Source organism: Carcharhinus amblyrhynchos, chromosome 17, assembly GCF_965287045.1.
Source record: "Carcharhinus amblyrhynchos chromosome 17, sCarAmb.v2.hapA, whole genome shotgun sequence".
In the NCBI taxonomy this organism is placed as follows: Eukaryota; Metazoa; Chordata; class Chondrichthyes; order Carcharhiniformes; family Carcharhinidae; genus Carcharhinus; species Carcharhinus amblyrhynchos.
Genome location: NC_137340.1, coordinates 42,577,404 through 42,604,272, shown reverse-complemented (window position 1 = coordinate 42,604,272; position 26,869 = coordinate 42,577,404). Strand labels below are relative to the sequence as shown.

The following is a 26,869-nucleotide window of genomic DNA, read 5'->3' as shown; positions in this document are numbered from 1 at the left end:
GTCTGCACTGACTCTCTGACTGAGTATCTTAACCAGGCCCTGTCTCCCACCTTATCCCTGTAGCCCCACATATTTATTCCTCTAGTCCATCTAACCTCCACATCTTAGGAAACTAACAGGCAATTTATCATAGCCAATCCACCTAACCTGCACATCCAGATACGACTTACCGAGATCCATCAAAGATGCCAAAAGACAGTACCAGGCCAAACTAGAGTCCAGATTAGTCACACAGGCTCCCACTGACTATGGCAAGGTCTGGAAGAAATAACTGGCCACAAGATGAAGGCATGTAGAGTCACCGGCATCAATGCACCCCTCCCTGATGAGTTCAATGTTTTCTATTCCCGTTTTGAGCAAAGAGGTCAGTGAGAGCATGCCTTCCATCCCGGAAGCTTCAACTGAACCGGTATCCGAGGTCACCATTGCAGACATCTGATCAGCCTTCTTGAAAATCAACCCATGGAAAGTGACTGGCCCAGATGGAGTACCCAGATGAGCACTCAAACCCTGCGCAGACCAGCTGGCAAGGGTATTTACAGATATCTTTAACCTCTCTTTACAGCAATCTGAGGTCCCTATTTCTTCAAAAAGACAACCATCATCCTTACATTAAGGAAATGCCAGAGAGCGTGCCTTAATGACTATCATCAGCTAGCTCTAACATCCATCATTATGAAGTGATTTGATAGGTTAGTCATGGAACAAATCAATTCTGGCCTCCCAGACTGCCAGGATCCATTACAGTTCACCTATCGCCACAACAGGTCCACAGCAGATGCCATCTCCCTGGCCCTGCACTCAATCCTGGAACGCCTAAATAACAAGGGTCTTTGTCAGAATCCTATTTATTGACTACACTCAGCCTTCAACACCATTATTCCTACAAAGCTCATCTCCAAACACAGTGGCCTGGGCCTCGGCACCTCCCTCCTGAACTTCCTAACCCTCAGACCACAATCAGTAAGGATAGGCAACAACACCTCCTCCACGATCATCCTCAACACTGGTGCCCCACAAGGCTGTGTTCTCAGACTCTTACTATATTCCTTATACATACATGACTGTGTGACCAAATTCCCCTCCAACTCAATTTTCAAGTTTGCTAATGACACCACTGTAGTGGGTAGGATCTCAAACAATGATAAGACGGAGTACAGGAATGAGACAGAAATCTGATGAACTGCTGCAACAATAATAATCTCTCCCTCAATGTCAGCAAAGGAGATAGTCATCAGCTTTAGGAAGCATAGTGAAGGATGCACCCCTGTCTATATCAGTGGGGATGAAGTGGAACTGGTCATGAGCTTCAAGTTTTTAGGTGTCCAGATCACCAACAACCTGTCCTGGTCCCTCCACACTGACGCTATAACTACGAAAGCTCACCAATGGCTCTACTTTCTCAGGCAGCTAAGGAAATTTGTCATATCCACTATGACTCTCACCAACTTTTACAGATTCAAAAAGACTTTGGATTTTGCGAGGAAATTGGAGCACCTGCAGGAAAACAATGCAGGCCCGGGGAGAATGTGCAAACTCCACACCGACAGTAACCCAAGGCTGGAATTGAAACCGGGTCACTGGCGCTGTGAGGCAGCAGTAGTAACCACAGTGCTATTCAATATATATTTCCCAATTGACAGCATGTGATATTTCTTACACAAACCATCCTCTCCAATTGTGACGCCAGTTGAGACTGAGAGGCAATTTTATGTTGTGGGTTCAAACTTACTAGGAACTGGTCAAAAAATCTCTATGCTCAAAGCCAACATTTTTTACATAACTGTACATCATCCCAGATGAAAGTTTCATACTGCACTCTCAATGCCTTTTATAAAATATGCACTGTGGTATTTATGGCTGCAAATTAAGCTTCTATTTCTAGGAGAATAAGAAAGGCTTCTGTGGCCAGCCTCCTGTCATCTAGCCTCCAAAAACCTGAGTTCATCCATTACTCTACTGCCTCCACTGACTGGCACCAAGACCCATTCACCCATCAGCTGTCTGTTTGATCTTGCTGGCAATGCCTCCATTTTGAATCCCCATCCATGGCCTGAATTTTTCTTATGTTGTGCGTGCTGAACCAGACCCGGCAGCAGTTGTAAAGTCTGCTCCACTCTCATCCCTGAGCCTTCCATTCCTGAAGACGCCCAGCTCACCATCAAAAGTGAATTCATCTCACTACCATTCTCCTCATTCTCCTTTTATTTATTTAAGTTTATTTATCAGTCACAAGTAGGCTTACATTAGCACTGCAATGAAGTTACTGTGAAGATCCCCAGCACTGGCAGCCGATACCAATCTCGCACTGGCTGTCCAGTGGGAAAGTCGCTCGATGAGAGGGCCAGTGCTGGTGGTGGGGTGGGGGTAGGGAACAGGGCTGGGGACATCCATGAAGCCAGCTGCCATCATGGGGCTTGAAATAAGGACACAGGGAACAAATGTGGGACTTGGTGCAGAGGCAGGAGAAACTTGCGAAGGGATCTGAGGTCTGGTGGCTGGAAGGCAAAGCCAGGCTGGTGGGCATGGAAAGGTCCACTTGCCAACTGTGTCTTATTTTTTCAGTCTTTCTTAGAGCAGTTAGTGATTGATGGGGATGTTGCTACCAGACGATGACTCTGTCTATGTCTAACCAAAAACACCTGGACAGGGGTGGAGGTGACAGTGAAGCCATTGGTTCATGCACGGGACTTGGGTACAGTTTCGGGAGATGGTGATTGGCCCTCTCCGCTCTGCAAGGGTGAGGAAGAAAGCCAATTTGCATCTTGAAGGAATTTATGTGTGTGAGCATCTATTTGGTAGAGCTGAAAAATGTTACACAGTCAGTTCTAGTCACAAAGGAAGCATGTGCCCAGCAAGGCAGGCTGGTAAACATGTCCAGAAGGGAGAAGTCCTGCAGTGTGTTGGGCACATAGAATCCCAACAGTGCAGGAGAGATGATTCAGCCCTTTGGCTCTGCACCAACTCAGAGTATCTTACCCAGGCCCTTTCCCCTGCTCTATCCCCGTAACTCCACACATGGATAATCCATCTAACCTACACATCTTGGGACACTAAGGGGCAGTTTAGCATGGCCAATCTATCTAACCTCCACATCTTTGGACGTGGGAGGAAACCGGAGCATCCGGAGGAAACCCACGCTGACGTGGAGAGAATGTGCAGACTCCACACAGACAAGGCTGGAATCAAACCCGGGTCCTTGGCGCTGTGAGGCAGCAGTGCTAACCATTATGTCACCGTGCCGTCCCATGGCCTAGTGATGTTGGGGAGGAGCATGTAAACCTCTGCCATCTAGAAAAGGGTCTCATGAACATGCTAATATCTTCACAGGAGAAGAATAAGTACAATGCGCTAGAACATAGCCAGAAAGGGGGTGGTCCAGTGGCAAAGTGGTTAGCACTGCTGCCTCACAGAACCAGGGATCCAGGTTTGATTCCTGGATTGGGTCACTGTCTGTGTGGAGTCTGCTCGTTCTCTGCATGTCTGCGTGGGTTTCCTCCAGGTGCTCCGGTTTCCTCCCACAGTGAAAAGACTGGTTAGGTATATTGCCGTGCTAAATTCTCCCTTAGGTGTCCAAACAGGTGCCCGAGTGTGGCGATTAGGGGATCTTCACAGTAACTTCATTGCAGTGTTAATGTAAGCCTAATTGTGACTGATAAATAAATAAATAAAAGGAGAATGGTAGTGAGATGAATACACTTTTGATGGTGAGTTGGGCATCCTCAGGAATGGAAGGCTCAGGGATGAGAGTGGAAGGAAATGTTTGATTTTCCTCTGTGTTCTTGAATCAGTATATGTTTAAATTGCACCATCCCATATGTAGAACGCAGCAACAGATATGGACTCTGCTTCAGGTATACTCACTGCTGTTTTTCTTCCATCAGCTGGATCATTCCCCAGAGTAATCCAGGATCCAGATGGACCACCATCAACAGTGGAAGAGGAGAGATCCTTGGCTGTTACTGCATGATGTCCTCACCCCACCCTTCGCACCACCTCGGATACTGGCACCTCAGTGGGGTTGAGTGCGTTGGTACAGATGGTAACTGTGAGAGGGTGGGGGAGTTGGGGGGGGGGTGCGGAGGGGAGCAATTCATCCTTGCCTGAGGAACTGTGAGAGACTGAATGTTCCCAGAACCTCAGACTGTTTGTGGACTGGATGGCGTCTATCTATAGTGAGCAGGAAGATCCAAGCAAACCTCTGTTGATGGATAAGCGACAGCTCTCTGCAGGGGGCTCCTTTCTGTGCACTCTGATCGTGGCAGCTGCTCCTCTGCCCCTTTGTCAGTGACAGTATTACAAAAAAAAATTATAGCACAGGAACAGGCCCTTCGGCCCCCCCAAACCTGCACTGACCATGCTGCCCTCGAGCACTAAAGCCCGTTACTCTTCCGCGGACCATATCTCTCCATTCCCATCCTATTCATGTATTTGTCAAGATGCCCCTTAAAACTCACTATTGTATCTGTTCCACTATCTCCCATGGCAGTGAGTCCCAGGAACCCACCATCCTCTGTGTAAAAAACTTGCCTTGTACATCTCCTTTAAGCCTTGCCCCTCATACCTTAAAATTATGCCTTTTAGTAATTGACTCTTCCACCCTGGGAAAAAGCTTCTGACTTTTCACTCTGTCCATGCCCTTCATAATCTTGTCACCCTTCAACCTCTGTCGTTCCAGTGAGAACAAACCAAGTTCCTCCAACCTCTCCTCATGCCCTCCGTACCAGGCAACATCCTGGTAAATCTTTTCTGTACCCTCTTCAAAGCCTCCACGTCTTTCTGGTAGTGTGGCAACCAGAATTGAACACTATATTCCACCTAGGTTCTAACTAGGTTCTATAAGTATTGTCTGAAGAAAGTATGACATCTGCACAGGAATCTACAAACACATTCAGGGCCCCCACAACTTTCAGCTAGCTGTGGACAACAGCCAAGGTCATCCAGGTCGATGGCGAATCTGAGTCAGCAACCTCACTTCAGTTCAGCTGCCAGCAAAGGGGGAGCACCAAGACAAACCTCTCGTAATGGTTTAAGAAATCACAGCAAACACAGAAGGGCAATCAGGGTGGAAGCATTTGCTGTCTGACTTGTGTAGTGAGGTTCCACATCGTTTCATTAAATTATTTCATATCACATGTTCCTCTTATGCTATGAGTAGCATGAAGATCGGAGGCCTATAACCCAATCCCAAAAGGTAATTGAGAATGATTGCTGTTTTCTGTAGGAGCTGCAGGCCAAAGAGGGGATCGGATAGGGTCATGAGCTTTGAGTGATTATATAACTACAGCTCTTCAAGGATACCGAAGGAGAATTTTGGAATCCTCTTGAAAGCTGCTTTGAAAGAAATCGTCCCTCATCTACCGACCCTCAGAGGCTGTGTCCTTCTGTCTCCTCAACATGGCCCTGGGGCTGTGCAGGTTCATCCTCAGAGCCTGTCCCCGAAAATTGCAGCTGCACAAAATCTCCCTCCTCCATCTGATCTCCCTGAGAACGAGGCAGATTGTGCAGGGCACAGCACACAATATCACTGAGTGACACACAAAATGATGCATATTGAAATGATTACATCAAAACATAGAGTCATAGAAACCAGAAGCAGGAGTAGGCCATTCGGTTCTTCGAGCCTGTTCCACCATTCATTTTGATCATGGCTGATCATCAAATTCAATATCCTGATCCCCCTTCTTCCCATATCCCTTGATCCCTTCAGGCTCAAGAGCTATACCTGATTTCTTGAAATTCTTCTTGAGATTCCCCAGGCTGATTCAGGCAATGGAACCTCATTTTGAACAGGTCGATTGTCCTCTTGGTGATAGCCTTCATGGAGGCCTGTCGCTTTTTGTACCTCTCCTCAGTAAGGGTTCAAGGATGTCTTTTGGCGCCATCATCTATTATGTCAGAGGGTATCCTTCACCCCCATCCACACACCACCCCCCCCACCGCTGCCCCCCCCTCCCCCTGCCACTATCCAGCCATCCAATTGTGTTGGGTGAGGGTGGGGAGGTTAGGCCTTTGAATCTGGGAGTGCTGGAGAATAGGAAAGCCATGTCTACTCACAGGATGCCCTGCATAAACCTGGAGGATCTGCTGTTGATGATTGCACATGAGCTGGTTGTTGAGCGAGTGGAAACCTTCGCGATTCACAAAGGCTCTCCAGTAGATGTTTTGATCACCACATGGGTACAATCGATGGCACTCTGAATCTTTGGGGAACCTGTAGCAGCTGCAAATCTGCTTGCAAGCTCTTCCTGACTATCTATTGTAAAATGTGTGAACGTTATCATCCTTCTAAAGAGTGTGCAGTGAGAAGCTGTGTGCTGTGGATAGTGACGTAATGCAGAGATCCCTTACGCCACCTGGAAGGATCCTGAAGCATAAAAATTGAGGGTGCGAGTCACAGGCCTATTAACATAGCTGGATGTGATCTCAGTCCAACCTTTTCACAGATGGATGTCACTGCCTCCTTTGAGAGGAGATGGGTCCTATATTGATGAATATACTCTTCCCTAACAACATACACATTGCCTGGCTGTAACCGGCAACCTATATGTTGTTACTGCAGCAGCATAATTGATCTTAATTGCTAAAATGTTTGTTTTAATCTGGGCTAATGCTGTTCTGTTATTTTAGTGTTTTCCCCTGGGATTTTTCAAATTAGGGCTTTTTTAACTGGTCGGCGCAACATTGTGGGCCGAAGGGCCTGTTCTGCGCTGTAATGTTCTATGATTAGGTTGATTAACAGGGAAAGTCATGTGACTGGATGGGGCTAGACTCACGGAGGGAAAACAAGCTCAGTTACTACTTGGGAGCTATAGAAAGAAGTAGCTCTTTGTCTCTGAAGTTCTGCTGCTTGAAAGTAGATCTCTCTCTGGAAACTGTGTATGGGAGTCAGGAGACAGGTGACTTTCTGTATCTGTCCAGAAGGGTTAAAAGGTTGGAAATCCAGCGCCCACGTTATGTGTTTTATGCTAACTGATTCTGAAGAAGAATGTATGTCTGTGGGGATATTGCTTAAATTGGAACTACAGAGATAGATGGCTGTTAAGAATTATACTTTATCATGTTTAGGTATTTTAATTGGTAAAAATTATACTTATTCTTTTTGTTAGATTTTAACTGTGTTCGTAAATAAAGTTCATTTTAATAAAAGCTCCCTAGTGGGTCAATAGAATCATACCTGAAGGGAAACACCTTATGCTCACCCTAATGCCAAAATCAAATAAAGTTGGGGGGGTTCTATGCTAACTTTATGTTATATATCGGAGTTTCTGATCTGGTCCCTAACAGGAGGAGCATCTCAGTCCCATCAATCTTTTGTAGAATGTGAACAGTCAACAGCCTCTGGTGATACCGACACTCAGGTTATACTGAGGAGTAAGCACTCATCAGGACAAGTGATGGGAAGGCAACCGAGCGGGGTGGATGTTGTTAGGGAAGCATCTACTGGTTAATATACATATGCACTGATATCATCCTCTTTTCATGGCCAGACATAATGGAAAGAGTATTATTTATTATCAAAAACAATGGCAGATTAGTAGTGAATCCATCCCTGAAATGACAGGTGATGGGGCTGGAGGATGTCAGGGAGAGAGAATTGAGGTATTCTCTGAGCATTACCTATTGGTGCTGACCTGTTTAAAAGCACACAGATTGTGAGGATCAAATTTCAAACATAAACTTGCACTGAGACTTGTTTTTGCAAAATTGAAACATCCACTTAGGGGTCAGTCATTAATTCCTTGGAGAGGTGCCTTGTTTCTGATTCATTCATGGGATGTGGGTGGCACTGGCTGGGCCAACATCTATTGCCCATCTCTAATTGCCCTTGAGGAGGTGGTGGTGAGCTGCCTTCTTGAATCGCTGCAGCCCATATGGTGTAGGTACACCCACGGTGCTGTTAGGGAGAGAGTTGCAGAGTCTCGTGCAGTCTTCAGGCAATCTGACACTGCTATTGCACAATGAAATTGCACAGATACAAATCTGTTATTTTTCTTTCTCTCCCTTCAGAGGTTTCTGTGAACCTGCACAGTGAGATCCAGTGCCCAGTAAACAAACATGGTGGGATCCAGTGCCCGATGAACGTGCACAGTGGAATCCAGTGCCCAGTAAACCTGCACAGTGGGATCCAGTGCCCAGTAAACACACACAGTGAGAGCTGTATGATCTGCACATCAAAACTGGAATCGGAGTCCTAAAATGATGAAAAGTTCTGGTTTGCAGATTTATGCAGCTTACCCCATCTGCACACCTGGCTGTTACTCATCCATTTGCAGGAAATTATTATTTGCATTATTTCCTCGGGAGCCCTCACCAATTTTCCCCACTGTCGGCTGCCCCCTTTTCCTCAAGATAAAAGTGGGCAGCCACTGTAAATGATCCCTCCAATGCAGCCCCATCACTGGGACTGTGCAGCGAGAGCTCGCATGCTCTGCTCCATCAGAAAGATTCGGCAGCTCAGGCAGGTTTACTGACCACATGGAGAAGTAGGGCAAAGAAAAAGAAAATATTCTCTGGAATCAATGACTCCCACACACTGCATTTCAAATTCTATTCCTTGTGACCTTTGTGCTTATCAGAGAAATGAACGACGTTGATTTTATGACTGTAATAAGACCATGGAGGTGAAAGTCCTGTCACCAAAGTTCCTTTACTTATAAGATCCCACCGTACATACAGAGTGCTCACAGTGTGCTATCTGCATCAGGAGTGCAGAGGGACTGACTCTCCTGTTTAAATACAGGACATGGGGGGCCCTGATTGGGCCATCACATCTTTTCGTGTTGAACCAAATGAACAGAATTAATTTAACTGAGGGATAGCTCAAAAAGGGGAGGCTTCCTAAAAGGAGGGGAACCGCCCCAAACAAAAAACAAAGAAGAAAGGAAACTTAAAACTTAAAATTAAAATGTGATGAAAGGGGTCAATAATACACGCCAGTCCCTGCGATACCCAACGGGCATGGAAGGCATCAGCTGTGCCCGCGGACACCCCATACTCCCTCTCCATGGACACCCGACCACAAATATAGCCGCGTTAGAGGGACAGTCAATCAGGTTGGATGACCCCTTCGATCACTCGCTGCCTGGACCTATAGGTGGGTCATCAATTAGATGGAGTTCATACCCAAGCAGACCAACCTCAATTGCCTGATTAAAGTCATCACAATGGCCCAAGAAGATGTTGTTTTCTCGTGGCTCTGAATTGACAGTGCATTATGTCTTGTGGGGGGATATTCAGGGTTAGCGTTACCCTGGCTGTACTATACCTGATGTAGAGATGCCGGCGTTGGACTGGGGTAAACCCAGTAAGAAGTCTCACAATGCCAGGTTAAAGTCCAACCCATTTATTTGATAGTAAACCCACAAGCTTTTGGGATTTGCCCCAAAAGCTTTTGGGTTTACTATCAAATAAATTGGTTGGACTTTAACCTGGTGTTATGAGGCTTCTTACTGTACCATATCTGCCCAGTGAAGCCCAGCTTACAGCCCGCATTTTAAAATCTTAAAAGATTTTCCTGGCCAAAAATTAAAAATCTTTTATTGTCTTTTGGATGCCAATGAATGTTTTTGGATGTGTTGATGCATGTGCCGAATTTGAGGAAGTAGCAATGTGGAGCTGACAGTGTAACGCACAATAATCAAACAGAAACTGGCTGGGAAGCAGTGTCTGCAACGCAATAACATTTACTCAGATACAGAGGGGGCAGAGATTTTAACCACTTTATCATTGGTCTTAATAAGAGATGAGAGATTCAGTTACACATATGGAAAGCAATTGATCAATGTATGGCATTGAGACTTAGTAAACATTACCTGCCATTCACACATTTGCTGTTCGCATTATTAACCGCTCTCCCTTATTTAGTTGTGTGCCTTTGAAGTGAAGTTTAGCGAAGCCTGGCTTATTTTTAATCAATGATTTTCCTCCTTTTTTATTATATGATTTACGATGCAGAATTCCAGTGTGGCAAACCGTGCGGGGAATTTGTGGGCCGCTGTGACTGTAATGGTCAGGAGAGTTCGACGCCGGCAACATTGGAATCAGATCCAGCTGCTGCATGAGGTATCAGAATAGCAGCTGCTCGCAGGCTGATCCTGTACCTACTCAGTGACTAATAGCATTCCAGACGCATCAACTGTAGTCTGTATGTATATGTCCTCGGTCTGGACTCTATCAGCTGCACTTACAGAGCGACGGCTTGGCCTTCCCGCAGGATCTGAGTGACCCCGCTGGATTCAAACTCTCTTCAGCTGGTTTCCAGCACAGTCTCCTGTGAGCCATCTGTCTCCCACCTATTTGTCTGGAGACGCTCGGACAGATGAGTGACTAGAGTTGCCGGAGGAGCCTGGTAGGGACGTTGGAGAACAGGGAGCCAGGCTTGGTTACGCGGCCTTTGATCTCGCTCGAGACCGTACAGAGCCTTCCTTAAAGTGACAGGCACAAGGGGGTTCGGCCGGACAGTCGGTCGGTGCTGTTGATCAAGCGGTGGGGGGAGAACTGGACACTTGTCATTTCAAAGAAAAGGGGGATAAGTAGCAGCCGATCTCAGACATGAAGAAGCAGAGCGGTGACTGCAGCGCTAACAAGCTTGCCGATAAAAGAGCTGGCGACATGGCTACCCACACATCAGTCTCTAGCCCTTTGAGATCAGGAGGGGAGGCAGCCAGTTCGCAGACTGTTACAAGGTAACCTGAACAGGACTATTTACACGGATGTATTTGCACAACGTAACGAAGCGCAAGGAAAAATATAAAGCTTAGTTTTTTTGTTTTGGTTAAAGCTGAGAATGAAGGGGCTGTTTGTGCCTGTTGGGCAATGTTTGATGGCACCTGGTGTCACAAATAGTGCGCAGTGGGCTACGAGGGCTGAGGGGGTAAGAAATATGTTGTGGTTCCTCCACAAACAGAACAGAAATCACCTCTAAAGATTTCAGTCAGCAAGGTTAGAAAGCCCAGCGAGGTGAGGTCAGTGTCATGCGCAGCCCATCTGGAGGGCCTAAAGGCTGTCAATTTTTACAAGTTGAACCAATTTGTGCAGCTGCGATTTTAAGCGATATATATTTAAACAAGAACCCAACGAAATCTTCTGTCGGAGTCATTTTTACGATGTTCTGCACAAGAACAGAGAGAGGTAGAGCATTGCACCAGTTTGTTGATGCGCAGTGGTTTTGTTAAGAATACACGGCGAATGCCGGAACACTACAACTCATTAACACTGAGATTATAACATTGTTTACCAAGGAACAGCTCGATTATTGAGAACTATTCAACAAAGTTCACCTACATACAAGCAAAGAGAAAGCAAATCCTAGAAATATAAATAATCTGTCTAACTTTTCCCCAGTTAGTATAATCCCTTGTATTGGTTCAATTTTTAAAAAGTACCGTCTTTCCTGTATGCTGTATGCATTTTGGTACGTTCTTGTTTCAGTGACCGTGATAAGATTTATAAGACAGAAGTTCTCACATATTTTGAGGAAAAACAAAGGATAATTCCTGGCCCATTAAACTGGACAGGTTACAGATTGTAAAATACGTATGCACTGCGGGGAAGTGGGTGAAATGTTCTTTCAGCAATAACGCGCACAGTACCACCCGACCTCTTTGAATCCTTAACATCCATTGCAGCTTTTCAAAGAAGCACTCACCCACGGGCAAGACAAATACATTTCCTTTGGCAAAGATGACGCTGTAAGTAAAAGCAGAGAATGACCATTTTTTGAAAAGCAAATTTGGCAACAAACAGAAGGAAAACCTCCATCTTACATCACAACAGGAAACACACTTTTAAAGTTAAAGTTTTGACTGCTGAGCAGTGCCGGACATTGCGTAAAAAATGAAGGTTTTTTTAATTACTCAGTTCCTGGCAGAGATTTAATCAACCTCTGAAAAGTGAAACAATAATCTTACAAGTTGTTTATTTGCGTTATCCATGTGTTGCTGCTGACTCCAAGGGTAAAGGCTACATTTTGACTGGTGGGCTTTGAAATAAGTGAATTCAGGAAATGAGGAATGTTACAAGGTCTTCTGGATAGCATTAACGGAGCAGCATGTTGGAGCTTTAATGCCCTTTCCCATGGACAGTAGGTTGTTCTTGGAATGATCTGGACTGTTAGCTTCTGACCCTGAACAGGCACTGAACACAGCGCAGGTGTTCCCATGCACTGAGGAAAGGAAAATTGCAGAACCAGTTACCTAGACAGTCACCTCCTTTCACTCAGCTAAACATGGAGGTCTTGGTAGAGATTTGTGAACAAGGTTGAAGTAAAGGAAAGCACACAATCTGAGAAGGGAAGTAGGTGTATAATAAGTTCAGGGGAAAGTGAGATTCACGATGGCTGGTCAGTGTAAAAGCTTTACCTACACTCCTACTGAAGACAGAAGTCTTCTTGCTCTTTAAACTCTAAAACATATTCCCCTTTCAAGGCCATTGGTTTGTGGTCTTTAAACAAAATAGGAAAATGGACATGACTTGCATAAAGTCAAGACATCAGCATAAATTCCAGACAATGCAATTTGACTTATTCATTTAAAACCAGTAACCTTCCCCAGGGTTTAATCTAGAACAAAATACAAGTGCAGGTCAGTGTTTTATTAAAATAAGCCAAAAATGTTTTTAATGCAAATCTATGCAATTTGTCTAAATAAATTTCACTGTGAAATTGAGAAGATTCATTGAAGTCGGACTGTGCTTTTGGCAAACAATGATTAAGATGGAATATATACAGTTGCATTTTTTTTGAGAAAGGAAAGACTTGAATAATACAATACTGTATTATTCATGATAATTTACACTTAATAATAAGCCTTAAAATTTTAAACTAATCAACATGGGCAGAAATATACAAATTTTGGGATAAAAATCAAATTTGAATTTTGTTTTTCTGGGTTTGAGTTGTGAGCAATACTTGTGTTTTCTCATCATGTCCTAGTCAGACGTGTAGTTAATGCAAAGGTTTATTTCACATAATGTGCAGATATTTGTTTCAGCTCTTGATGTGTTTATGTTTGTTGTGAATTAAAGTATAGTTCAATGTATTTGTAGAAACTATAAATCATTATGGGCCACTAATGGGAACTTAGTGCCACATAAAACTGACAGTTCTTACTGACGGAATGGAATGTCTTTCCAAAAAAATGGAAGACTTGTAATTATAGCTTGGGTATTTGGGGTCGGACAGAGAGAGGACATGTCCCCTGTTCTTCTTGCTGTACCACCTTTCGTTCAGCTCACGTCCAACCTTTGTCGCCCCTCGTGATGCCTCGTCCTTGTATTGTGGCTTGTTGTCTTCTTGTCCCCTGGAGCTTTTTCCTTTTTTTAAATATTCATGGCAGTCTTTTCTTGTGCGGGGTGGTGGCCGGTATTTGTGTCGGAGGGAAGAACAGGGAGATTCTCTTGTTTGTCAGGTACGTGGGGGGAGTTCGGTGTACATGTGAGAAATATGGTGGGTCAGGAGAAAAAGGGGGAAAAAAAGCGGGGGAAAGGGTGTTTGTCGGGACCCCTAGGAGAGAGGATAGTGGGTGCGTGTGTTCTGCTGTGTTTTAGGTAGTTGGGGAGGAGTGTTTAGTTAGCATTGGGAGTTTTAATTAGTTTCAAAGCTGAGTTGCACCGGGTGTGTGGTGTTAGCATTATAAAACACATATTTTTCAAATTATTTCAAAAGAACGACTCCTTTAACAGAGTCCTTGATAATTTTTGTCCAAAGCCTGTCTCTTCATTTCTGCTTTTTCATGTCATGTGTTCTCTTGTTCTGTAAATCGCTTTGAGGGGTTGTGTAGAAATACAAAGTGTTGCTGCAAACTTAAATTCATGCAAATATGAGGCAAAGTTGGATTCTATCTGATATGCCGATACTTAGCTCCAAAATATATCTTAAAAGATATTGCTAGTTCATTTCACACAACAGTTCCTTGAAAGAGAAAGATTTACCAATTTCATTGCTAGTCATAAGATTTGTGGACCTGTTTGAAATGTACAGCATAATGGAACTATGCTAAGAAATGCTACTTTCATTACTAAAAGAAACAAATTGTTTAAGTTAAACGCAGAGCTGTCCTTCCGTATGTGCTTACACTCCTGTACATAAAGTCTCTAATACAGGCATGCGTATGGCCAAGAAGGAATGCAGAAAGCATTTACAAACTGGGCGGACGAACTGAGCAAATATTTTCCAGTTAATACAAATCAGCTATGGCATGTGGCTGTCATTACGTGACTCTTATTTGAGAGAGTCGCAGTCCAGCGACAACAGCCCCATATCACGACGAGACAATACTCGATGCTTTCTCTGTGCTTGCTAAATGAGCTGATTCAGAAAGCGGACGTGTCATTGGAACGCCAGGTAAATAGTCTCACTTTGGATTGAAATCCGGATAGCGGCATGTGAATGAAGAATCAGTGCGGTGAATTACCGTGAGAATGTGCGATACCCTCCCGCTTCAATGTGCTGTGACTTACAGGCAGAGCCACCTCTTCTGAAATGGGAGAATCATTTTTAAAAAGGTAAACCGTCAAATCGAAGTTATAACCTGTGCGCCATGCATGTACTGTCTTTAAATGAAGCAAAGTTCATTTCAATTTCGATGGATAGTTTTGTTACATTTGCAAAGTTTGTACCACATTGAAATGTAGTTATTATTAATCTAGAAATGCCAATTATTTGAAATTTTAGGGTAATTTGTCACTTTGAGATGCTTCTAAGAGTCACAGGGTCTGATATAAGTGCTATTATTTCTGTAAAGAATTGTTTGTTTTTGTTGGTGAATTCCATCTCCTTCCTCTGAGATGTCTAACTGGTATATACCATTTATCCTGTGGCAAGCCCAAAGCCATTCCACAATCTCTTGTTATTGGTGTATGTGCAAAAAGTCTTTAAAGGTGCCTGAACCTGAAGAAATCATCAAACTCTTCTAAAATCTTTAATGTATTAGAAGCTAATTCAAGCAAGCTATTGAAAAATATAGCAATTCTGCTGATGATACAGTCTGTTCTATAGTGTACAGTAACTCCAACAAGAAGCATCAGAGGGACAGGTAGTATGGGGGAAGGAGGGGGGCTGCAGAAGGATTTGGACAGGTTAGGAGAGTGGGCAAAGAAGTGGCAGACGGAATACAATGTGGAAAAAGTGTGAGGCTATGCACTTTGGAAGGAGGAATGGAGGCATAGTCTATTTTCTAAATGGGGAACTGCTTAGGAAATCCGAAATACAAAGGGTCTTGGGAGTCTGTGTTCAAGGTTCTTTTAAGGTTAATGTGCAGGTTTAATTGGCAGCTAGGAAGGCAAATATAATGTTAGCATTCATGTTGAGAGGGCTAGAATACAAGCGCAGGGATGCACTTCTGAGGTTGTATAAGGCTCTGGTCAGACCTCATTTGGAATATTGTGAGCAATTTTAGGCCCCACTTCTAAGGAAGAATGTGCTAGGTTTGGAAAGGGTCCAGAGGAGGTTCACAAAAATGATCCATGGAATGAAGAGCTTGTCGTCTGAGGAATGGTTGAGGACTCTGGGTCTGTACTTGTTGGAGTTTAGAAGAATGAGGGGCATGTTATTGAAACCTACAGGATACTGTGTAGCCTGGATAGAGTGGATGTGAAGCAGATGTTTCCACTAGTAAGAAAAACTAGAACCAGAGGGCACAACCTTGGATTAATGGGACGATCCTTTAGAACAGAGAGGAGGAGAAATTTCTTCAGCCACAGAGTGGTGAATCTGTGGAACTCTTTGCTGCAGAAGATTATGGAGACCAGGCCATTGAGTGTCTTTAAGATAGAGATAGATAAGTTCTTGATTAATAAGGGGATCGGGGATTATGGGGGAAAGGCAGGCGAATGAGGATGAGAAAAATATCAGCCATGATCGAATGGCGGAATGGACTCAGTGGGCCGAGTGGCCTAATTCTGCTCCTATGTCTTATGATCTTATGGTCTTATTATCAAATACCTTCAGCAGATATGGCCATTGCTGCTTTGTAGATTTGATTTGGCCGAAAGATCCTTCAGTGTGATTAATATCAATAATTAGTCTGAAAGACGTGCTGGGTCAATGCATTGGCCATGCTAAATTCTCCCTCAGTGTACCTGAACAGGCGTCGGAGTAACATTATTGCAGTGTTAATGTAAGCCTACTTGAGACACTAATAAATAAACTTTAAACTTTAATATTGTCTTTTAATATTTCTGTTGCTGAATTGAAAATTCATGAATCTGGTGATAATTCTCATTCAATCAACTAATATTGCCCATGGATCATTATTTAAAGTTGGAGGAGTTGGTATTTGAATGTGTTTCCATTTCAGAAGGTTGTGTTGTTGTATTAAGGATAGTGAAACAGAATGAGGAAGCTCGCACTCAATTTTTTTGGAGTGTCAGTTGATTTTATAAAAGGAATTTTACCTTGTATCACATCATATTATTTACTTCTGACTATTTAGATCATCCTTTAGTTGTCACATTTTGAATAATGTTTTTATGAGAATAGATAGCTCAAGGTATGACCAGTGACTCGAATGGGATAAACAATTCTTTAAAATGCTGGGCTGCATTACTGTGTCCCACTCAGAATTATATCAATGGAAGGTTAGTGTTGATGTAGTTTGAGACGTTCAGTGTGGTAGCCAGCACAGTTAAACTTAGCTTGTGAAGAATTTGCATTCAAGGTAAGTTTTTAGAGTAAATACTGAATTATTACTAATTGCAGCTGTCAGTTGTTAAGTGATGGAATTGCAAGCAATGAGGGCTTTCCTAACAAGCTGGTCAATGATTTACTGTCCATCTGAGCTCGTACATTCTGCTCTAGCGCTTAGCACTGCTGCCTCTCAGCGTCAGGGACACGGGTTCAATTCCCGGCTTGGGTTACTGTCTGTGCATAGTCTGCACGTTCTCTCCTTGTCAGCGTGGGTTACCGCTGGGTGCTCCGGTTTCCTCCTACAGTCCGAAAGACATGCTGGTTAGGTGCATTGGCCATGCTAAATTCTCCCTCAGTGTACCCAAACAGGCGCTGTGGTGACTAGGGGATGTTCACAGTAATTTCATTGCAGTGTTAATGTAAGCCTACTTGTGACGCTAATAAATAAACTTAAAATTAATTGCCAATTGCTAAATATAGAGAAAAAACATCTTTATGCTTCCTCTTTCACATAATATTATGCAACATACTGGATTAGGGCTACTTTCATCCCACTTTCCATTAGGTTTTGAAGTTGCACCTTCAAACTGCAGTTTTATCAATAAAACTGCTCAGACTGTTACTGATTCTGGTATTTGCCTATCAGTAATAGTGGTTGTATAATTACAAGTATTGTTGCCGTTCACTAATAACTCGTTCCATTATTTATTATTATTAAAGGCTACAGGCCTGTGCTGGGAAACGGGATGAGGATATGTGCTCGGTGGCTAGTGCAAACTCTGAGCTGTAAAACCCTACGACTCTATGGCTGGAATTTTCCAGCTGTTCTCACCGGCGGGATTCTCTGGTCCCGCTGCAGTGATGGTGATTTGGCTGAGTGCCAAATTCTCTGTCCTCGTTGGCAGCGGCAGTGGGCCGTGGACGGCCTACAGCTCTAAGTCAGGGTGTCACAGCTGCGGATTTATCGAGAAACTTGTGTGGTAAGCATATTGATAAACTGCATGCCTAGCACATACTCCAACAGTTCATACATATATTACATATTTATTTATATGTATGTGTGTGTGTACGTATGTATGTATATGCATGTATAGTATATAGATTTTAGCTGAAAAAGAGAGTGATTATAATGCGTTTCACCAACTTACTTCATGTTGTCTCTCATTCACTTTATTTGATCTAGCAAAGTGATTAAAAAAAGAGGGAAAAACAGACAGTAAGTTATGTTTTCAAAGTTAAATTTTGTATTTTAGCATGGTATCTTTACTTCCTAAAATACTTCCTATGTTACAAGTTTATGGATTTTTTGGAAACTGAATTTCTTCTGCATGTTATTCTGGGAAGTCTACACTGCATTCAAATTGTTACAATCCCTCTTGAGATATTGCTATAATTTTTGATCGACATGCAACGGATATTAATTTTCAATCTCACATGGAGACTGCACAGCAAATTATGATGTAATCTGTCTTAGCAAGATTGATATTGCACTCCAGATCTGAAAAAAAGGGAGAGCTTAAAAAGAGAAAAGTAATAAAAAAACTTTGACTATAACATAAATAACTAGCTGTCAGTTCTAGCTCTTTATTTATGGCTCACTTCAAGAAGATTGCTATGGAGAAACAGACTCATGTAAATCTTTTGGCTTAAAACAGTAAGGTAGATACAAGCGTGTGCATAATATCTATGAAATGTGTATATAAATTTGCACAAACATGTCTATACAATACCACTGTGCATATATACGATATCATGTTTGTGTATGTATATGTGTATGTCTACTTCCATGCTTGAGCAAGCAATATGTTCACATTGTTGTCTATTAAATTCAGTTTTGAGTTGGTGTCTCTGATGAAGAAACATTGGAGCAAAAAATGAGCAAAATGGCAACCTTTGTTGATATTTGTGTGATTGAACAGGTGTTTGTGACTATTTGTGAAGATCTGGTCTATGTGTGTGTGTGAGGTTGAATTTGTGTGAATAGATGTTTGTTTGTGTGACTATGGCATTGTGCTTGACTGTGTAGGTAATAATGTGTGCATGGATGTGTGTTTGTGATTCTGAGTGCCTCAGACACACCACCTTATAAATTAAGGAACATGTTCAATAAATTCTATTCCCTCCCACACTGAAAAAAAAGTTTGAAACCTATAGGCAACCAAATGCTTGGCATAATGTGTCCTTGATCATTTTGGCTTTTAACTCTGTGAGTGCTAAACACACTGAAAATCCAAATTTTGTTTTGTCGTTTTCTCCATTGAAAATATTATCACTTTTGAAAATGGTACAAAATGTTGTTCTGAAGTCAGTGAATCTTGAGTTGGAGTTTAACTCAGATTTGCAGCATGGATTAGCTTAGGGGTTTTTTAAAAAAAAGTGGTGGCATGGACAAGTTGGGCCAAAGGGCCTGTTTCTGTGCTGTAAATTTGTCAGAGTTATTAAGAAGGCACATAGGTGCAATAGTGGTGATTTTATACAAGCTGAGGAAATATGTCTTTCTGGTGACGTGAAGTTTGCTGCCTTGACTTTAGACATGAGCGTGTGCATAATATCTATAAAATGTGTTTTCAAATTTACAAGAACGCGTGCATATATACAATATAACATATATTATATATGTGCATGCTTATATGTGTCTATCTCCATGCTTGAGCAAGCAGTGCATTTACTATAGAGCCTGTGGGTTTTTAACTTGTTGTAACTCAATGAAGTAAGTGCAGGGTTTGCAGATCTGTTGACTTGAGACTTTGTATTCAATACGCAGCACGTCTTCAGAGACAGGTTTATTGCTACTGGAAAAGTTGTTAGTCAGCAATATTTTGTCTTTCACCGCCTTTCTGTCCTTCTTCACCTCTAAAGCCACCCAGCACAAATACCCAAACATGGAAAACTCGCCCATTCCTATGTTCATCCTTGCAATAATCATCAAGGGTCTTGTGTGACATATCCAAGTGGTCCGTATTCACTTTAGGAATAAACCTTTCGTTGGACTGTCTGGCAGGATAGTTATTACAGTGGTGCCCGAAACTAATCCACTGTGAATTTTCAAAATCATATCAGTCCAAATGTGTCCATTATTCCGTCTGGCAAACAAAATTCCTCTGTGGAAATTACAGCCTTACGGAAAACTGTAAAGTACACTTCTTAAAAATCCCATCAAATTTGCATTAGTAAATTAACATGCTCATTGTAATGAGTTACCTTCCAATGAGTGCGTTATTTGAAAGTCTCCTTTATCCGAAATAAAATTGTTCCAGCTTTACATTGGGTCTGATGATTGTAATTAATTAAAATTAAACATTTTTAAACATGCAAGTTCCATTGAGAGTAAAACAGAAGCCCTTCATAAAAGGACTTTCTGTAGGAGAGCAGAAACAGTGTTTTTATTTTCAGAAATTACTTTCACAAACCTTTTCTTCATAGAATGGAATTTTAATTTGGATAATAAGCGGAACAGAGATTCTCACATTAAGTAAACCCAGGTTTGCAAAGACTATTAATTGCATTTTACGAACTGTAATAAAATGGACTATTTCACTCAAAAAAACGGTGACGGATTATTGTCGGGAATCTGATAGAATATACCCAGTGATATGGGGAGAGTTAGTGAAAAATAATCCTCAGAACAGACCGCTGCTATCAATTGCAAGGAAATTCAAATGAGTGTGTTCCTTTTCACCGATTAACTATGGCTTTTTGCAGTTAATTTATTGTGACCTGTGATGACTTGCAAAAATTTACAAGTCTAGTCATTTTTCTGGCATGCAGCTGTGATGGTGGAGAATCGGAACTTGTTGGGGACTCTGAGCGTTTTCTGATCAAATCCAATTGCCTATCGGAATATAGGTACTCATGAGTACACGTCTACGTTTCTGTGCATGCGCGCTCATTTAGCCGAACGGATAGATATTCACCAATGCGTGTGCATTATTCTCTGTGCATGCGCACTGTGTACGTACATAAGAACATAAGAACATAAGAACATAAGAAATAGGAGCAGGAGTAGGCCATCTGGCCCTTCGAGCCTGCCCCGCCATTCAATAAGATCATGGCTGATCTGTCGTGGCTCAGTTCCACTTTCCCGCCCTCTCCCCATAACCCTTAATCCCCTCTCTTATCAAAAACCCATCAACCCGCTTCTTAAAAATATTTAGCGAGGCAGCCTCCACCACTTCAACGGGCAGAGAATTCCAGAGATTCACCACCCTTTGAGTGAAGAAGTTCCTCCTCAACTCCGTTCTGAACCGCCCCCCCTTTATCTTGAGGCTGTGCCCCCTAGTCCTACTGTCTTTTTTGAGCGGGAAGAGTCTTTCCACCTCTATCCTATCCATCCCATTCATCATCTTATACGTCTCAATGAGATCTCCCCTCATTCTTCTAAACTCTAACGAGTACAAGCCTAGTTTATTCAGCCTCTCCTCGTAGCTCAACCCCCTCAACTCCGGTATCAGCCTAGTAAACCTCCTCTGCACTCCCTCCAAGGCCAAAATATCCTTGCGCAGGTGCGGCGCCCAAAACTGCACACAGTACTCCAGCTGCGGCCTCACCAATGCCCTATACAGCTGCAGCAAGACCTCCCTACTTTTATATTCAATCCCCCTCGCTATGAAGGTCACATGTTGTGACCTTTTTTGTCTAATGGTGAGCACACACATGTGAAGCGAGACACTATTTTTGGTTATGAGCAGCGAACCATGCTTTCCCTGCACCGGAGACAGAAACGAGATTGAAACTATCCTGACAAAATATATTTGTGGTTACGCCTGTCATTAAATTGTTAAAGTTAAACAGGCTATCCCACTTTCCCAGTGAATCACAAGAACCCTGTACTCCTTGATCCTTCCTCATCTTACTGATTAGTTTGGGCTTATACTTTTTTTTACTTGCAATTTCCTAACAAATACGAACCACATGTACATACGTCTCGCTGCTCTGCAAATTAATTATTTCTGGATAAAGTGAAAATAATCTGAGAGGCAATTTTCTTTAGACTGCATGGTGGGCAGGCTCTTCTACAGATACTTTAGCGATGTTGTTTAAAATTGCACGCTTTATGGAGTCAGTATTTCTTGCAGGATCCTAGGGATGGCGCCTGGTTAACTGCTCAGGAGACACGTTGCAACGGGAACCCGGCGCCTGCGGCTCAGCATTGGGTTAATCTTCCCCACTTTCCCTACCCTCCTCCCCCACACACAACAACAACTCCACCAACCCCCACTCTTCTCTTTGATGGGTTGCTTCTTGATTTCACTATGGAAGGATGGTACGCACTCCTTATAAAGTAAAGGGAATGGTTTCCTTTATAGACTTGGCTTGGACCCCATGATATGCTTTCGGGTGTGCCAGACACTTGGCTGACTGAACAAACATGATTTCAGTGCTGCCATTTTCCTCTTCCACCTCTCTCTTTAAAGTTATTCTGTTCGTCACAAGTAGGCTGACGGTCACACTGCAATGAAGCTACTGTGAAAATCCCCTAGTCGCCACACTCCAGTGCCTGTTCGGGTAACACTGAGGGAGAATTTAGCGTGGCCAGCGCACCTAACCAGCATGTCTTTCGGACTGTGGGAGGAAACTGGAGCACCCGGAGGAAATCCACACAGACATGGGAAGAATGTGCAAATTCCACACAGACGATGACCCGAACCAGGAATCGAACCTGGGTCCCTGGCACTGTGAGGCAGAGGTGCTGTCCACTGTGCCACCGTGCCTCCTTCTTTTTAGTGCTTCAACTAAATAGCCTGATACCTGATCAAAGTCAGATTGTTTGACTTGTTTGCGATGAGCAGTTTTATTGTAGAACTTCTTTTTTTTTGTGTGTAATTGGTCCTCATGGAGTCTTTGGTGTTTGTCAATAAATATTTCAAATTGGTGCCATAGTTTTGATTCAACATTTGAATAAATGCTTAATGGTTACAGACTGTACAGTTATTACATGGCTCTGGACCCAATAAATGTGAATAGATGGAGATTCTACTGGTAGGCTATGAAAATGGCTGGTTGGTAAATGGACTATAATAAGTTGAATGAGTTATTATTGACTTGCTATATTAGAAACCTAGGTGGTTTCAATTAAAGAAACGTAACTTGCATTTATGTAGCACCTTCTAACCTTAAGACGTCCCAAAGCGTCCAGCCACCAAAGTACTTTTGAAGTCACTGTTGTAAATGGGTACAGGTTCACAGTGAGAGGGGGGAAGTTAAGGGAAATGTACAGGGGATGTTTTTCACGCAGACAGTGGTGGGTGCCTGGAATGTGTTGCCAGAGTGACTGGTGGAAACAGGCACATTAGCAACATTTAGCCGGCATCTGAATGGGTACATGAATAGGGAAGGAATCAAGGGATATGGACGGAGTAAGGGCAAAAGGTTTTTTCTTCGTTCAGTTAGATCATGATGATCGGCACAGGCGTGGAGGGCTGAAGGGTCTGTTCCTGAGCTGTTCTTTGTTCTTTAATGGAGGGAAATGTAGCAGCCAATTTGCACACAGTCAGCTCCCATAAACATCAATTAAGGAATGACCAGTTTCGGTGGGGGATAGATATTAGCCAAAATATTAGGGATACCCCCATGTTTCAAAATAGGGACAAGGGTATTTTTATCTTCACCTCCCACTTTAGCAGTCCCTCCAAAACAGTTGCCACAAAAACCATCCAAGAGCTTGTGGAGACCGTCAACATGGGCAGGTTGTTGTGCGGTAGCTACCACATGGTTCTGGTTAACCACAAAACTCTTCCACTCTAACCCCCTGCCATAGAAATACTCACCTTGACAATCGACCTGCTTGGCTATGCTGCAAACACACCGTATGGCCATCAAATTCTAGGAGAGGGACATGAACCTGAGGCTTCTGGTTTAGAGATGGGGAATTCTATCCACTACACCACAAGACCTCCTGGTTAGACTCACGTGAAAGAACAGGCCAGGTCTTGGTTTAGTGGCTCACCCTGAAGGCAGAGGGTACATGAAAAACTTGCGTGAAGATCCTCCTCTGCACATCTCCCTTGAACGCTTACCCTCTCTCCTGACTTCTCTGACAGTTCAGCAGTTCCTCAGTAAAAAGTGAAGTTTGTTTATTTGTTACAGGTAGGCTTACATTACCACTGCAGTGAAGTTGCTGTGAAAATCCCCAGTCACCACACTCCAGCACCTATTCGGGTACACTGAGGGAGAATTTAGCATGACCAATGCACCTAACCAGCGTGTCGTTCAGACAGTGGGAGGAAACCCATGCAGACACAGGGAGAGAACATGCAGACTTCACACAGTGATCCAAGCCAGGATTCAAATCCAGATCCCTGGTGCTGTGAGGCAGCAGTGCTAACCACTGTGCCACCATGCGCAGCCAGCCAGGATTATATACTCATGTTTCTGACAGTGAGACATAGACCTACAACCATCTGATAGAGGAGTGATTGTTGCCTACTGCAATTGTCCCCTAGAAGGAGTCATTTGGAGGAAATTTTCAATAAATGCCTACCTGTTTTTGGCTGGAGAATGTGAGAGGCTGACAGCTGAAAACTGAAAATAAATCATTTTATCCAGTGGCTGCTGACATGAGCTTCACTTGTCAGTAGAAAGTCAGGGCAGTGATTTTTGTTTTGGAATGGCATCCCATGTTTAAACTCTACTAAATATATAATCCTGATCATTATCAGAGAATGATCTGGGCTTTTGCTCTTTGTACTTGGTCAAATAGGGAATTTTTTTTTTGGTGAAAAATAATTCCTTAAAAGACGGTTCTTTTCTTCACTTCCCATTGAGACAATGGGTGAGATTTTCCAGCCACGCCTGCTGCCAGGGTTGTCCAGTTCTGCCAAAATTTCAATGGGTTTTTAGTTAGGCCACCGAATTCCCCGCAACAGGTCCTGTCACAATGAGGCTGGAAAACCCCAGCTGGTGATACAGTGGTTAGCACTGCTACTTCATAGAGCTAGAGAGCTCAGTTCAATTCCGGCCTTGGTCACCCTTTGTGTGGAGTTTGCATGTTCTCCCTGTGTCTGCGTGGATTTCCTCTGGGTGCTCTGGCTTCCTCCCACATTCCAAAGCTATGCTTGATTGGCTGTGCTAAATTGCCCCTTAGTGTCAGGGGGATTAGCAGGGTAAATGTGTGGGGTTACGGGAATAGGGCCTAGGTGGGATTGTGGTCAGTACAAACTCAAGGGGCTGAATGGCCTCCTTCTGTACTGTAGGGATTCTATGATTCTAATGAGTTGATAAGGACTTTTTTTCACATCTCACAAAGATCTTTTCTGTGTTAAACCAATTCACATAAATATGTCAGCAGTTTTTTTTTTAAATAAATCTTTTTAGAAAAGATTTGAGTGTTCTTTTGCCTTTAAAAATCTGTTTAAGGCTCTTTGTGCATAATGACCTATTTTGTGCAGCATCCATTCTTATTTGCTTTGGTGCGTCTGCCCAGAACTGCAATGATGCACTTTCAGAGACCTCATTAGTGCATAACAAAGGATTTATTCACAAAGATCTACAAGAACAGCAGCAAGTTCTGGGATGACTCTGCCTAAGAGAACTCCTCTCCCTGGGGTGATTCTTCAGTCTGAGTCCCAATTGGTCACCCAGGCCAGGTGACCCTTACTCTGCTGTGTTGCCCTTAAAGGGATAAACTTACAGGAGGCATAAACTTACAATCAGAGCTAGGCCATTAAGGGGTGATATCAGGGATCACTTGTTCACACAAAGGGTAGCGGAAATCTGGAACTTTTTCCTGCCAAAAGCTGCTCAGCTCATTCAATGATGGAACAGGTTCAAGGGGCTGAATGGCCTATTCCTGATGCCATGTCCCTGTGTAGTCGAGCAAGGCAGTCAGTTTGCTCACACTAATATTCCACAGTGAGGGTCAGTTGCCTGATAAGCAGTTTTTATTTTGTGATAAAGGGAAGAAATTAAATGTTTTCATTTCTGAATAACGACAAGGATTCTGCTGAAATGCCCTTGGATTCATGGAGTTATATCTGACTGATGACTTTGAAATGGTTGTAGTCGGGGGAACTACTTCAGAAAGACTGAATTAGATCATATTAACCAAGGATTAGGCGTATCAGAGATCAGGTCAATCTTCTGTCACAATGTGCTGTCACGCAATTTAATACTTTGAGGCTTAATTTGAATTTCGCAAAGAAAATGTCTCTCTCAATCGGTCAGTCGTTGCCTATGTTTGACAAGAGGACTGCGTTCCACCCTTGACCATAGAACCGCCACGGATGCTGTGCTGGTTTTACTGTGTGCTCGTTGGAAGGAAATACTGGGCTGTTGTTCCTGGTTCCTAAAAATTGTATAAATGAGACCATTAACACATGTGAGCAGATGAAATGACAGTTTTGGACGACTGTATACCTCAGCTGCTATAAGTAAAGACAAACCAAGATTGTACTTTTTTTGAAATGAATTTCTGCGGGATTATGTGAAACACCCTGGGACAGCTGGGTTTTGAAAGCGCTGACCAGGCAGGCTGGATATTTTAATACTTCTAAGTTTGGTAGGTCAGTAATGCCCAATAATAGTTTCTTCAGGCTTCAAATACCAATTATCAATTTTAAATGGTAATCTACAACTTCCAGATATTTAAAGGGACCTTACAGTTTCGATTTCTGTGTCTGAAAATATAGTGATAACTTCTTAGCTAAATAATTTAGTTTAAGGGAAGCCAAAAGAGAAAATGCTGGAAAGTCAAGAGCTTTGACAAAGATCATCTGAACTCGAAACGTCAGCTCTTTTCTCTCCTTACTGATGCTGCCAGACCTGCTGAGATTTTCCAGCATTTTCTCTTCTGGTTTCAGATTCCAGCATCTGCAGCAATTTGCTCTGACTTAAGTTAAAGGGTCTTTTTTGTTTTAATTGTCGTAGAATCTTACAGTGCAGAAGGGGGCCATTCAGCCCATCGAGTCTACACTGACTACAATCCCACCCAGGCCCTATCCTCATAACCCCTTACATTTACCCTAGTTAATCCCCCAACACTAAGGGGCAACTTACCAATGTCAATCCACCTAACTCACACATCTCTCAGAATGTGGGAGGAAACCCATGCAGACACAGGGGGAATGTGCAAACACCACACAGACAGTAACCCAAGGCTAGAATTGAACCCGGGTCCCTGGCGCTGTGAGGCAGCAGTGCTAACCACTGTGCAACTGTGCCACCCTTATCGTGATGTTAATCCTTAATCCACTATAAATTGTTGTCAAAGTAGTAGCTTTAAACAAATTTTTGTTTTAAATTTCA

At 43.0% G+C, this 26,869-nt stretch overlaps 1 protein-coding gene across 2 annotated transcripts in view; it reads left to right on the top strand.

The window, feature by feature from the left end:
- The first annotated feature begins 10,530 nt into the window (after positions 1 to 10,530).
- rbm20 (RNA binding motif protein 20) overlaps positions 10,531 to 26,869 on the top strand; it is a 214,273-nt gene continuing 197,934 nt past the window's right edge. For both annotated transcript variants that reach the window (XM_080205310.1, XM_080205309.1), the window contains exon 1: positions 10,531 to 10,688. In XM_080205310.1, the coding sequence (XP_080061436.1) occupies positions 10,555 to 10,688 (134 nt within the window). In that variant the 5' untranslated portion in view covers positions 10,531 to 10,554. The remainder of the gene's footprint in view (positions 10,689 to 26,869) is intronic.